General features: G+C 40.6%; 1 protein-coding gene across 8 annotated transcripts in view; it reads right to left on the bottom strand.

The window, feature by feature from the left end:
- MPDZ (multiple PDZ domain crumbs cell polarity complex component) overlaps positions 1 to 14,419 on the bottom strand; it is a 3,829,210-nt gene that overhangs the window by 1,055,994 nt on the left and 2,758,797 nt on the right. For all 8 annotated transcript variants that reach the window (XM_044061234.1, XM_044061239.1, XM_044061240.1 and 5 more), the window contains one exon: positions 11,231 to 11,427. In XM_044061234.1, the coding sequence (XP_043917169.1) occupies positions 11,231 to 11,427 (197 nt within the window). The remainder of the gene's footprint in view (positions 1 to 11,230; positions 11,428 to 14,419) is intronic.

The raw sequence follows: 14,419 nt of genomic DNA, 5'->3' as shown, positions 1-14,419 counted from the left end.
CAGCTAGTGGAAGGGAAGGGAACTAGCTACTAAAAGATAAAAGGATAGAAAAAGGGAGAGAAAAATCCCAATAAAAAAACAAAAAGGAGCTACTTATCTTAAAAGAAGGTTTGAGCTTCAGAGAGTACATACACTCACAATTCGCGGCAAACAAGATCTGAGGCTCATGGGTAGCCGGGGATCTTGGGAGGGGAAAGCTTGAGCTCAGGAACTGTTACTTAAATTGCCAGCTCGGATCTGAGATTGGATCCAAGACCCATCCATGATCAATAATGACAGATAGCATCGGATGTTGCCAGTTACCTTCTGCTTCCCCACCACACCTTCAAAATTTTTTTCTTCAGGTAGATGGCAAATGCTGGACTCTGCTTGGGGTACATAAATATATATGCAAACACTTACAAGCAAAAATCCTAAATCTTCTAGTCTTTGTTGCATATTTGGGTGCCATACATATGTCTTGTCACTGTTTCCTTCTGAATTGCTCACCCAATCTCTCTTCCCAATCGTTTCTAATTTACTCTGAGTCTTATAGTTATTGTGCAAAATTTTATATGCCCTACTAATTATCCATTTTTAACAGCAGCTTCTGTTCTAAACTTAATTAAAAACTCTACCAGAGTAGGTCTTTCACTTAAGATCCCCCTATCCCTTTTTCTTTGTCTACAGTTAAATATCAATCCCAGATAGGAAAGGCAGTCTCGAACCTGTAGTCCATATGTCTTTTTGGCTTTTTCCCATTCTATTACCCTTCCCTCTCTAAATATTTGCCTCAATACCTTGGTTCCTTAACCAGTTTCTCTCTAGTAAATTCTAGCTCTCTTGCTTACTATTTGTACCCCTAATTGCAGTCATCCTTATCAGCAAAATCTCCTTCCTCCATTCTTATGTTGGATTAGTTCTTAGAATACTTTCTGCAAGTTTATGAATATAATATTCTGTGTCTCTCTAATCTTTGCTATGGGCAGAAAAATAAGAAGCAGAGTCCCTTTCAATTTGCTTGCTCACTCTTTGCCGGGTTAACATTTTCATTTCCTCCTTAACCTGTTCTGCATCCAAAAATGTCTTTTATCCTCCAGAAAAAAAATATTCTAAAAACAACTGGATATAGCAACTTGAATCTCACATCTGCCTCTCAACATCCCCTGACTGCTGGGATAAACTCAGTTTTCTTCTGCCTGGTGTACAGTGACTATTCATTTCCACAATCATTCGGGTGTACCTAATTGTTAATACATTTCCATTCTTCCACAGTTTTGCCACTAATTTTGGTACTAGTACTAGTTTTGGTACTAATTCATCTTTACTACTATAGGTCTTGGCTTCCTTCCCTTAGCCAAACTGGGAACATAAACATAGTATCTCCTTTCAGTTCACTAATCCAGCTGTGTAATACAAGTCCAGTTGTTTATTTGTACATTTGTAAAATCACTACAGTCTGTTATTTCCATTTTCTCGGGTATAGCAGAAAATCTCAGGTTTTCTCTGCATCCTCTGTCTTCTAACTCCACAATTTTTGGAAACAGTTCTTGAGAAGCTCCACATTCGGTCATTCTTTCCTTCATTTCAACCTCTGATTTCTGCACTTTTATCATGTCATCTAATAGCTACTTAAATTGTCTTTCTATTTCCAGCTTTTTGTCATTCTGACTTTATATACAGGTTCACTATCCCTAATCCGAAATTCTGAAATTCGAAAAACTCAGAATTCCGAAGTTTTTTCCAGATAATACTGGCACTTGTTGGCCCTGTGCACTGCTCAATGCTCATAGTGATAGCAGTGCATCTTTGGCTTTGGCTGACCATGAAGCAGATGAAAATTGACAAATTTGCCAGGACAATATCTGACGAAAACCTAAGTCTTGAACAAGATTACAATGCTGATGAAACTGCTCTCTACTGGCATTATGTTCCTAGAAAAACATTAACAATGGCTAACAAGAAAGTATCAACAGGTTGTAAAGGTGCTAAAGATAGGTCAACTATTCTTGGGTGTACCAGTACTGCAAGCACACAGAAGGTGAAGTTGGCAGTAATTGGAAAAAGTAAATATCCAAGATGCCTGAAAAGCATACACCATTTACCTGTGCATTATTATGCAAACAAGAAAAAGCATGGGCTACAGAGAAATGTTTTCTGACTGGTTCAATAACCACTTTGTAGCAGAGGCACAAGCTCATTGCAGTCAAGCTGGGCTGGAAGAAAAATGTAAAATGTTATTGTTCCTGGACAACTGCTCCACACAACCCCTGCCAAACTTCTTGTGAAAAGTAATGTTTTTGGAATTTATCTGCCTCCAAATATGACATCGTTAGTGCAGCCCTGTGATCAGGGAATTTTACCATCAATGAAGAGTAAGTGCAAAAATATATATTTTTAAACTGTATGCTTGCCGCAGTCAACAGAGGTGAAGGAATTCAAGACTTCCTGAAAGAGTTCAGTGTTAAGAATACCATTTACTCAGTTGCTAATGCTTGGAATGATACTGAGAAATTAACATTAACTAATGCTTGGCACAAACTTTGGCCTACAACGATGTTTGATTAAAATGAACCTACAGATGAAGACTTTGAAGGATTTTGTGTCACTGATGAAAAGAAGCTGATCTCTAAACTTGCAATATATAGGCCACAAGTGTAAACAACTTACAGGAAGATGACAGTGAAGAAATATTAAACATTGATGCACCTGTTGTACATTCCTTGAGCAATGGGGAAATTGCTGCAATGGTGTTAAATGCAGACTGCATGAGGATAGTAGTGATGATGAGGACATTGTGGACACTAGTGCAGAAATCCCCATAGACAATATGGTGAAAATGTGTGATCAATTAATTGCAGTCCTTGAACAATGTGAATTTATCAGTGAGCAAGGGATTATGGCAATTTACTCAGTTAAAGAGAGACTGCTTCAACAGAAACCTATGCTAATGACACAGATGAAACTTCATGAAGCCTTTAAGAAGGTTGTATGCTGTAGCACTGCTTCGCCACCTAAGAAACCATCACCAGAAGTCTGATTACAACTTGATGATGAAGATCAGAATGATCACAACTTTAATGCCGATGATGTCCTGTTTGTTGCTCCATGACCCAACCCTGAACTTTCTGCAACACCTTCTAATTACATCCAGTGTGCGTGTATGTGGTGGGAGATTAGTGAGTAGTTTCAACAATCTTGACTCTTACATTAAATAAATGTGCACCTGAACTTTGAAAATGAGTTGTTTCAATTCTTCGTAGCAAAGCATACAAGATTTATGCAATGCAAGGTAGTTTCAGTACTATCTAGTCATCTACTACTAGCAGTAAACATTAATTGTAATTTCTGACTCCTAATTAAGCTGTATTTGCAGTTCAATGTCTGAGGGCTGTAAAATCCAAAAGATTCCAAAATATCAAACACAGCTGGTGCCAAGGATTTTGGATTAGGGATTGTGTACCTGTGTCATTCCAGTTTCACAGCTCTGAATACAAATGATTTATTTATTGTTTTTTAATTATTGGAAGTCATCACCTGCACCAAAGCTGAAACCCGAACTGCTTTTTGCTGAACAGTTGTAAGACTCTTTCACACTGCAGCTTTTTTCCCCCTCTCTGTTTCCAATTGGTTTTCTTTTACTCTATCCATATTTCTGCTTTCTGATATCCAGGCAATATGGCGACTAGCCAGTAACTAAACTTTATCCAAGCTGTTAGGTTTTACTGGATTTTTTAAAGTTCTTTTCTGTTCACACTAGGAGAGCTCTAATCAATCTGATATTCATAGTGCAGCCATCTTAAAACTCCCATAGCTCTGCACTTTTAACACTAAGTACAACACTTGCAGAAAACCACTCACTTGCATAAGGCTCAAACAAGAAACATAAACTCTTCCACTGCAAACAGAAATTGCTTTGTAGTGCTCAAGGTCATAAATCAGTTATTAAGCATCCTGATCATACAGAACCTTATTGTAATGAAATAACATCCTTTACCTCAGCTCTGTGTGAACAGACGACATAAAAAAACAGGCCACTCTGTGCACTAGGATGCCTGTAAATTCACACGTATCAGTTAATCTGATTGCATCAAAATGACACATCATGTGAAAGCTAACTTTTTAGATATAAGGAGCTTTTCCACAGCCTTCTCATCTCTAAAACTGGATACTCAGAAATTTTCTCCAGTGTCTGAAAAAAGAAGTTATGTACTCACCATAATGTTCCATGTTTGTTGTCCATCTCGCCGTTCATTCTTACAATGATGGGTTTGGAGCCGATTCTCAATACTCAGCTGAAAGACTCAAACTTAGCTCACGGCAAGTAGGTATCCCATAATGCAGTTGTGTAATTCCCCAGATTTCGTTTGCTGCTTCTACTAAATGAATTGTAAAACTACGCACACACACACACACATATATATATATATATATATATATATATACACACACACACACACACAAATATATACTATCCACAATAGAAGGAGAAGCAAACTGAAACAAGGAACTCTTGAAGGTAGTAAAATCATCCACCAGGTCAACAAGGAGTCTGTGGAAGGGGGAAGGAGGGAGGGTTCGTAAGAATGAACGCCGAGATGGACAACAAACATGGAACGATATGGTGAGTACATAACTTCTTTATGTTATGTTGTCCTATCTCGCCTTCATTCTTACAATGATGGGACAGCGTCTCAAGCACCTTTTCCCCGGGTGGCTCACGAGAGTACACCTTTAAGCACTGTGGAATCAAAGGAGGCCCTGTTCCTGGAGGCCAAATCCACTTTGTAATGCATGATAAAAGTATGAGGAGTGGTCCAAGTAGCAGCTGCACAAATATTATCCATAGGAATTCTGGCTTGAAAGGCAGAAGACGTAGCCATTGCTCTAGTGGAATAAGCCTTCACTTTGAATGGTGATTCTCTGTTATTTGAGGTATGGATGAATGAAATGCAGTTTGAGAGCCAGTTGGAAAGAGTATTTTTTTTAAAATGAGCTACCCTTTTTTGCATCAGAGGAGGATACGAATAACTGGTCAGATTTTCTAAAATCTTTGGTCCTATGCAAATAGAATCTGAGTTGTCTATGCACGTCTAGTTGATATAATTTGTATTCTGCCGTGTTGCTGTGATTATGAAAGAACACTGGAAGCTCAATAGATTGATTTATGTTAGTTGAAGAAGTGATTTTGGGCAAAAATGATGAATTCATTTGCAAGGATACCCTATCCTTATGAAATATCAATATGGCGATTTAATAGAAAGAGCTTGCAACTCTGATACTCTTCTAGCAGATGTTATAACCACCAGAAAAATGGTCTTCCAGGAAAGGAACTTGAAGTCTGAAGATGATGAGGGCTCAAAAGGTGGTAATGTCAGGTGAGATAGAAGATTGAAATCCCAAGGATAAAGGGGCTCCTTAAAGGGAGGTCTTATTAAGGAGGCACCTTTCAAGAAGGCTCTACACAACCTGTGTGACATTAAGTTTGAGTTAGAATCACCAATGTGGAAATTTGAGATTGCAGTGAGTTGTACTCTGATGGTTGCTGCAGCTGAACCTTGTTGAAAGAGTTCCGCCAAAAATTCTAAAATAGAATGGATGGGCGCAGAAAAGAGATGTTCCTGTTTTGAGCGCAAAGGGAAAACCTTTTCCATTTGCTAGAATACAGTTTTCTAGTGGAAGCTTTATGAGAGGACATTAAGATCTGTTTAACTGTAGGAGTGAAATTCTGAAGCCTGACTAAAGTGGGAAGTGGAGCAGCCAAGCTGTCAATGTTAGGGTGTGGAGACAAGGATGAAGCTCACCTGACATATGAGTCAGCAGGTCTGGAACTTGGTCCAGAGTCCAAGGTTTCTCCTGAAGACGAGGGCAAAGGAAGGGGAACCAAACTTGACGATGCAGGTAATTAGCAATGAGAATTATCCTGCTTCCCAAGAACTGTGCTTTCTAAATGACTCTGGGTATGAGTGGAAATGGAGGAAAGGCATACAGAAGTCCGGAGGGCCAATCGTGAACAAGTGTGTCTCTTGGTGTGTCCCCCGAAGGAGGGATTAGAGTAAAGTAGTTGCTGCACTTGGCATTCATGGGAATGGCAAAAAGATTGCAGCAAGGCACACCCCATGTTCGGGAAATCATTTCCGCTACATTCTGATCGAGAGACCACTCATGAGGCATTAAAATTGACCTGCTCAGCTTGTCTGCTATCACACTGGACTTCCCTGGAATATGAGTTGCTATTAGAAAGCTCTGGGAAGAAACTGCCCATTGCCAAACTCTTAGGGCCTCGCGACAAAGGGGGTGAGATCTGGTTCCCCCCTGCTTGTTTATCTACCAAACCACAGACATATTGTCTGACTGTATCGCATTTGTTCCTAGAGGGAGAGAGTCGTAAAGTGCTTGCAACTCAAGAAGCTCTCTAGGACATTTATATGCAAGTGAGCCTCGTGTTTTTGCTATGTACCTTGGACTGTTCTCCCCAGATAATGCCCCCCCCCAACCCTATCAGGAAATGTCCATGGTCACCATAGCTATGGGTTGTTGTGGAACAAAGGGTCTCCCCCATGGTCACATGACTGGAGTGTATCCACTATCTTAAATAGTTTTTGTATGATTCCATTATCCTGTTTGGGTGGGACATAGGAAGCTCTTGAAGTGACAATTGGGAGAACAGCCACTGAAGTATCCTGATGTGCATTCTGGCAAGAGGAACCAGTGTTATTGTGGAAGCCACTGTCCCTAGTAATCTTAGAATTATCTTTGCTTTCACCTTGGTCTTGGGAAGAAGATAAAGTATCTGCTGTCTGAGTGCTACAACTCTGTTGGAAAATGTGCTACCATAGAAGTGGTGTCTAGATCTGTGCCTATAATTGTAATATGTTAATAGGGCAGACTTTTGAAAATTGACTGCAATACCCAACTGAGTGCAAACGTCCAAAGTTAGATCCCTGGCTTGTGGAAGTAGATGTTTCATGGTGGCAGATAGGAGCCAGTCGTCTAGACAGGGAAACACTCGGAATCCTAGATGCCTCAGGTGAGCTGCGACTACTACCATGCATTTGAACACTCTGGGGGCTGTAGTGAGACCAAAGGGCAGAGCTCGAAAATGATAATGACTGGCTCCAAGCTGGAAGCGTAAGTACCTTCTCGATGTCCTGTCCATTTTTATGTGGTAGTAAGCATCTTGAAGGTCTATCGAGCACATCTAATCATCTTTCCCTAAAAAGGGAAGTATAGACTGCAGTGTCACCATTCAGAACTTTGACTTCTTGACAGATTTGTTTAATTTGCTTAGGTCTAATATGGGTATCCAGTCCCCTGTTCTTTTTGGCACCAAAAAGAATCTTGAGTAAGTTCCGAATTCTATTTGGTCTGCGGGGACGTCTTGGATGACTCTTTTGTGCAGCAAGTTTTGAATCTCTATAATTGCTTGCTCCCTTAGATTGGGTGGAACATCTGTGATTGTTCTGGTCTATGGAACAGGATTGGAGAATGGAATGGAGTATCCTCTGGATATTATCTGTAGTACCCATTTGTCTCTTGTGATAGTTTGCCAGGCTTCTGGGTACATGGATAAATGTCCCCCGACTGCCTCCACGGTAGAGCAGTCGGGCCTCCTTTCAGGAGCGCTGATAAAGGTGTCCTCGAAAGGAATCACAGTCACCCTGGTTCTGCAAGCCCCCTCTGCCTCTGGAGCGGCGTCTACCATTGTTACCTCCCCCTCTGCCCCTGGGGAAGGAATCACCCTGTGCATCCTGGAAAATTCTCTGGGATCTTTTGAACCACATTTTCCCACTCTTCTAACTTTTAGGATAAGGTCTTGAAGGTACTCCAACAGCAGAGAAAGATTTTCCTTCCTGCTCGCATCGGGTGAGAGTGTCTTTTACTTTGAGTCAAAAGAGTGAGGAACCAGCAAAATGGGCATTAATAAAAATAGACTTAAAGGGCTCCGCAAAATTGCGCAAGCGCATCCAGGAGAGTCTCCTAAGGGAAACTCCAGAACCCGTTGCTCTGATCACTCCATCAGCTGCGTACGATATCGGCCTCATGGAGGAGTTGACGATAGAATTTAAGGTGGACAGCTGGAAGTAGACCTTCTCATTCACCCCCGCAGCTAATGTACCTTGTAGAGTATCTCCTAGCTCTTTCAGGAGATCTCTTTGTAGACTTGTAAGGTGAGTTAGGTAGTTCAGCGATCGGAGTGTAAATGTCGCTGACAAAGACATGCTTCCTGCATCTGTCCATCGTTCGTGAGTCTTTATTCGGAGGATGAACAAATGAGGATGTCTCTGAAAGTTCTTTCTTGGTGGCTGCTGCCAGCACCATAGCATCTGCAGGTACCCCCTTAGTGAGGAAATCCTTTCCCGAAGGAGCTGACAAGAATTTGTTTGGCCTCCGAGGGACTGGTTCCATTATCAGGTGACTCCCACGCCTTTCGACTAACCAGGCCCATTAGCTCATTGAAAGGTAGAGATACCCAGGAGGCTGAAGGTTGAGATCCAAAAGCCTTCAGGTACACTGACTCCTCATCTCTGCTTAAGGATCTCTAGAATATCTGCAAATGAGATATCATCAGAGGACGACTGTGGGGACCCTTCCGACTCCTTGAGGTCTGTGTCTGAAGTGACGGACTCATCTGGAGAGTTTACATGCTTCCTCTTGCAAGTTCTTTTCAGAGGTGACTCCTCAGAAGGATATTCTGGGGAGGCCTTGGAGGAGAGGGGTTCACCCAATGGGGGAGCTTGAGGATCTGGATCTTTGCTGTCCTGTGGAATGGGTGGTGCCAAGACAGTAGCCAGTGCCTTAGGGGGATAAGTGCCAGTATCCTTCCGTGGAGCTGTACGGGTAGCAGCACACTCCTCATCAGTCCAAAGGCGGATCCCACCGGCACCAAAGACTCCCTCAGCTCTGAGGAGACAGACGAAGTCACCGGAACCAGTGAGATCAGACCCGAAGCCGATGCAGGAGCTGAGCTAATCCGGGCAGACGCTCCAAGGGGTAGGCTCAGCACCGAATATGATTGGGGCCGAGAATCCTCCCTGGGGCTGACCGGGGAACCCCGGCTCCCAGACTCTTCGGACGGCACCGAGAGTGTCAGAGCAGAAGTCGGCTCCGTGAGCACCAAAGGGGGTCTTGGAATCAACAGATCCACAGTAAATGGTACCAAGCACTCTGGCTCTGAAGGTCCAGCTTGGCTCAGAGGAGGAACAACAGTGGGTGCGATTGGTACAGTAGGCTCCGGGGCCAAATGGGTAGGAGCCAAAAATAATTTAGTTATGGCCGGTGACTTCAAGAGTTTGGGCACCACCCATTCCACGTCATTGTCAGATAAGCTCCTGGTGGACCTGGAGGATAGGGATGGAGAACGAGACCTGTTTCGAGTAAGGGCATGAAAACAAATGCATTTGGCTATCCAGGACTTAATGAATGTTGCTCACTGGAATGTGTCCTGAAATTGAAAGCTTTACTGAGATGAAAAACATTTTATTCTTACATTTATATTTTTACCTTTGTTACCTATTATATAAACATGTTGCATATATGTATAGGTTTGAATTTATACATACAGAAATTTTATACTTTATAGGTTCATAGGTTGGTACTGAGCTATCTGCCCGAAGGCATACATTAGCCCAGCCACGTTGTGTGGTATTCACCGCCCCTTTAGTAGTTCTCTAGACCCTTCTACTAGCAGCTAATACCCTTGGCCCCTATCTAATAGTGCTGTTGGAGTGATTCCCCGGTGTGAACTTTCTGTCACCCATCCACTCATCAAGGTTCCTCTTGAAGAGTGATAGTGAGGGGCTCTGTCTTATGTTGATCGAGACCCTGTTACATAGTAAGGGAAGTCTCTGCGAAGGGAATCTATCCCTCCAGCATGTTCTATTCATTGTTGTGTTGAGGTTTATATCCCTAGAGCATGTAGCTCGAGTAGATTTGGTTTTGCTAAGATGAAGCATGTTCAACAATTCTGGGTTGGACATGGCTCTGTACGTTAGACAGAGATCGCCTCTGAGAAAGCAGTATGCAACAGAGAACAGTCTTAGCTTTTTCAATCGTGCTGCATAGGGCAACTGTTTGAGGCCAGTAATCCTCTTGGTTAGGTACCTCTGTGGTCTCTCCAGCTGCTGGAGATGTCTAGCCAGGTACATTCCAATTGGTGCATTGTACTCAATAATGGGTCTGATGAGGGAAGAGTAGAGGGGCACCATTACATCCTTAGATCTTGATGCAAACCCTTTCGTGATCAGATGGGTCACATAGAAGGATTTTCTAACCACTTTGGCAACATGGTTATCAAAGGAAAGCTGACTATCTAACTTGGGTCCCTAGATCCCTTATTTCTTCTTCAGATTTCAGGGGATTACCTCCTATGTTGTAGTTTACGGGTACTCTGTTTTTTCCAAAAGGGATTACTACGCATTTTTTTGCATTTAGTTTGAGACCATGGCTTTGACACCATGTATCAGTCTCATTTAGGCCCTTCTGGAGGATCTCCATGTCATATTTTATATTTCATATTTATGAAGTGGGAGGGGTTATGATGTCATTGCTTATTCATGACTATTTAAACTGCATAGTGTTTTTACAATGTGTCTGATGAAGTTCCTTCATTGCAAGTGGACGAAAGTGCTCACATTAAAAAACATCAGTAATTTATCATTGAAAAGGAGTGGTGTTTTATCTTCTGAATACTTTAGCTAAAACAAGGTTATTCTAGGGGTGAAGCCCCACTTTAGCAAGCCTCTCAAACAAGATTTAACATGTAAACAACAAAGAGCATATCAGGTGTAGATTTTTTCATTCATTGAAACTGTCTAAGTGATTAATCTTGTTAAAGCTACCTGTAGTACATCTCATTAAAAAACAAGTGATAGGCCCTCCCAGTGCTCAGTGGCTGAATTCTACCATTACACAATAAACAGAGAAATGAAATTAACTTGTTTGTTAAAAATTCAGATCTAATAGTTGTTTCATCCTAATCATTCAATAAAGAAACATAGCCAAGGGAGTAGAATGGAGATGATAAGCTGATACTCAGAATCTTTTTCTTCTTTCTCCAGTGAACCTGATCTCCCAGTATAAACCAGTCACAGACCAAACCAAGGTACATAATAACATCTATATAATAAAAAAATCAGGCGTACTAGGAACAGCAATGTCAAACTACTGAAAAGATGCAAGCAAAATATATTTAAGTGTGACTACAGTCAGTGTGCTTTTACTATACAGTTCAAGCAATGACAAAACTTGCCTCAAGTAATTCATCTCCAATCTGTATTCTGCCATCTTTCCCAGCAGCTCCATTAGGATCAATACCAACAACAAAGACACTCATTCTGGCTCGGTCCTTGTTTCCAGCAAGGCTAATGCCCAACCCAGCCTTTCCCTTCGCCAATTCAATCATGTGCAGCTCCCCAGATAGGTCTCCATAACGCTGGTGTATTTTCTCTAAAAATGACACAAAATATTAAACAGAACATAGAAATGTATACCATTTTGCTACATGTATAATGGAACATATATCCCAGAGCAGTATTGTATACTTAATGTTTATAACATTTATAGCATGTGTTAAAAAACAATACAAACAATATGTATTTCTAAAAACAAAAAAAAAAAAAAAAGAAATGGGAATACGTAATCTTCCCACACTAACTCATACAAAAACTAAGTGACATCAGTGCTAATAATCTAAACCTTATAAATGAAGATCCACCATTAAAAAAAAAAAAACTTAATATACATCAACCTAAATGCTAAAAAAAAATCACTCTCTAGTTAATACAACTAATATCAGGGCCTGATTTAAAATTTGGAAACCCTACTGTTTACTACAAGACAGTTGATCAACACAGAGAATGATGAACCTGAAAAGACTGTCATGCAGGCCACACCCCTCCCAACTGATGAAGCATTAGTAAAACCAGTCTGGGTTGGTCGACACCTATTGTGGAATAAAGGTTTTTGGTCGGCATATCTGTGCTGGAGTCTACATTTTCTTTGCTTATGTGATGTGGCCATGCAGCACCGGATGTCAATCCCAAGAGGGATTCTTGTCAATGTGTGTATTCCACTCATACACACACACTTTGAGGTGTGGGTGCCCCCCCCCCACCAAAAAGAGTATGAGTGTCCGTGTATGTGTTACAGAGGGGGAGTTGTGCCATCTCCCGAGGTTTTAGATGCTTTGGTTTCAAATAATCGCACTGTTTAAACAAGATGTGATTATTCATAGAGGACCTGTAAAATTTTCTAAATCAAACCATGAAGAATAATATAGCCTGGGTGAGAAAAAGTCCCTTGTAGCAATGATCCACATTTACTTCTTTCTCTCTAGGGCTTGTTGCCAACCAGTTGCTTTATTTACCTTGTCAATACCTGTAAAGGTAAACAGGGTGGTCAGGAGCAATTTTATGTTTTCATAAAGTACTGGCCTTCCTGCGGCACCTTACGTCACTAAGGTGCTTTCTAATACATAATTTAAAAGGTCTTAAATGGTTCTCAACACACAATGATCTACATACACAAATAGTCAAGTATGTAATGTCATCACTGGTAGAAATGATATACTCACATGTACTGTACATCTCCACAGAATGCAAACAATAAAAAGTTTTCTGTACATACCAACAAATGGCACACATATGGGAAGTACCTAATCATAAGAATCTGTCTATTTTCAAGGGTCTGTTCCCTAACAATGCATTTTTTTAATGTGCTCTCAAAAGCTGTCCTAGATGTTCAGATGTTCTGAAAGTAAAATAACAAGGTGCATGCCTATAATAACAATGGCCAGTGTTGTGACTCATCTGTATAACCTTAAATAAGCTGTTACCATAGGACATAACAAACCTTAAATCAATATCAGAATGTCTGTTACTGGTATCCTCGCTGTACTGTATAGCTGCTGTCTAGTACATTTCTCTCCTGTTCCTAACTGCATTACTCATATCCCTACACACAAAATGGTGTAACAAGTCACTATACTGACACTCAAAATGCACCTCATGGGAATAATTCCAATTAATGTGCATAAACTGAAACGTATGTGTATTACAGACCAAGTGGTTATGGTGACAACAGCAGTGAATTTCTGAAAAGACAAGTGATAAATGATATGCATGCTAACATTCAAAGTATTGATAATAAATATGTCCAAGAATTCGACAGTAAAAAATGTTCTGCTTTTAAAGTGAACTTAGTACAAACTCATGTCATAAATGCATCAATAAATGACATTAAGTCATATTGTGCGTCCCATCCACACCAAGACATCATTCCTTCTTCCCGGATGGGTGAGCCATTATCATCTGTTCCTCTCCACACTGCCCTGCTAGTCAACTGCCTGGGTCACTAATTGATGGGTTATGTAAGTCACATTCTGAGCTTCATCCTATTGTAATATGGAGGGGTCTACATTATTTCAGCAAACACTTAAAATAACGAATGCTGTTTAATTGACCCAATAAAGTTGAAATCCCTAAATCCCAAACACACAGAACAGCGATTTTTTTTTCCCATGTAAAAAAAAAAAAATCACTGGGCCGTGTTCTGGACTTTGTCATTTCCTCCACTGTAGTGCGATCCAGGAGTTGGTATATTTATGTAAGGGTGTGTGGGGGCACAGCCCCCCCCCCTTTATTTTGTGTTTGAATTTTTTTTTTAATGGATCAGGGATAAAAAAAAAAAATCACTGTTCCGTGTGTTCAAGATTTAGGGATTTTGACTTTATTGGGTCGATTAAACAGTGTTCAGTATTTTAAGCGTTCGCTGAAATAATATAGACGCACATGGAGCTGGATACAATGTGGTGAGCTATCACCAAATGAAGGATCCTGACTGCTGAATCAGCCTGAAAGACTGCTGCCCAACAGCATGCAATACAGTGGAGTCTAAGCAATGCATCATCCCCAGTGGGGAAGGGGGATAAAACCCACCCCCCTCCATTTAGCAGCCAAAGGGCCAACCTCACTGCAGGCAAAAAAAAAAAAAAAAATACTTCCGTAGGAAAAACCGTTAGAAAGTTCAAATAAAAATTTGGGTTCATTAATACAACAGATTTTTGAAAAACAGTATACAGATCAAGAAACTTTGATCTGTTTGGAAAAAGAAGCATCTGAGGAAGTGTGAAAATATAAACAACAAAACCTAGAGATATTTGAAAAATACAAAAAAGAAATATGGACATGGAAAAGAAAGAGAGATTTGATATGGCACAATATTTATGCAAAGGAGAAAGCCAAGTTAACTAATATAGAGAAGGCAGTCGAATTTTCGGCATATTCGAAGAGAAATACAGGCAAAGGCATCTAGATATGGAAAATTTCACAATAAAAAATTAATATCACAAAGATGTAATGTGGAAAAAAAGATTAGCAAAGCAGAAGTTAAAGAAATAGAAGTTGAAGTTATGAAGTGCCTGCGAAGTGAAGGATTTAAT

Source organism: Protopterus annectens, chromosome 2.part0 (genome assembly GCF_019279795.1).
Source record: "Protopterus annectens isolate FY-2018-M chromosome 2.part0, PAN1.0, whole genome shotgun sequence".
Classification (NCBI taxonomy): domain Eukaryota; kingdom Metazoa; phylum Chordata; order Ceratodontiformes; family Protopteridae; genus Protopterus; species Protopterus annectens.
The sequence above is the reverse complement of the archived record's forward strand: the minus strand, read 5'-3'. Positions and strand labels throughout refer to the sequence as shown.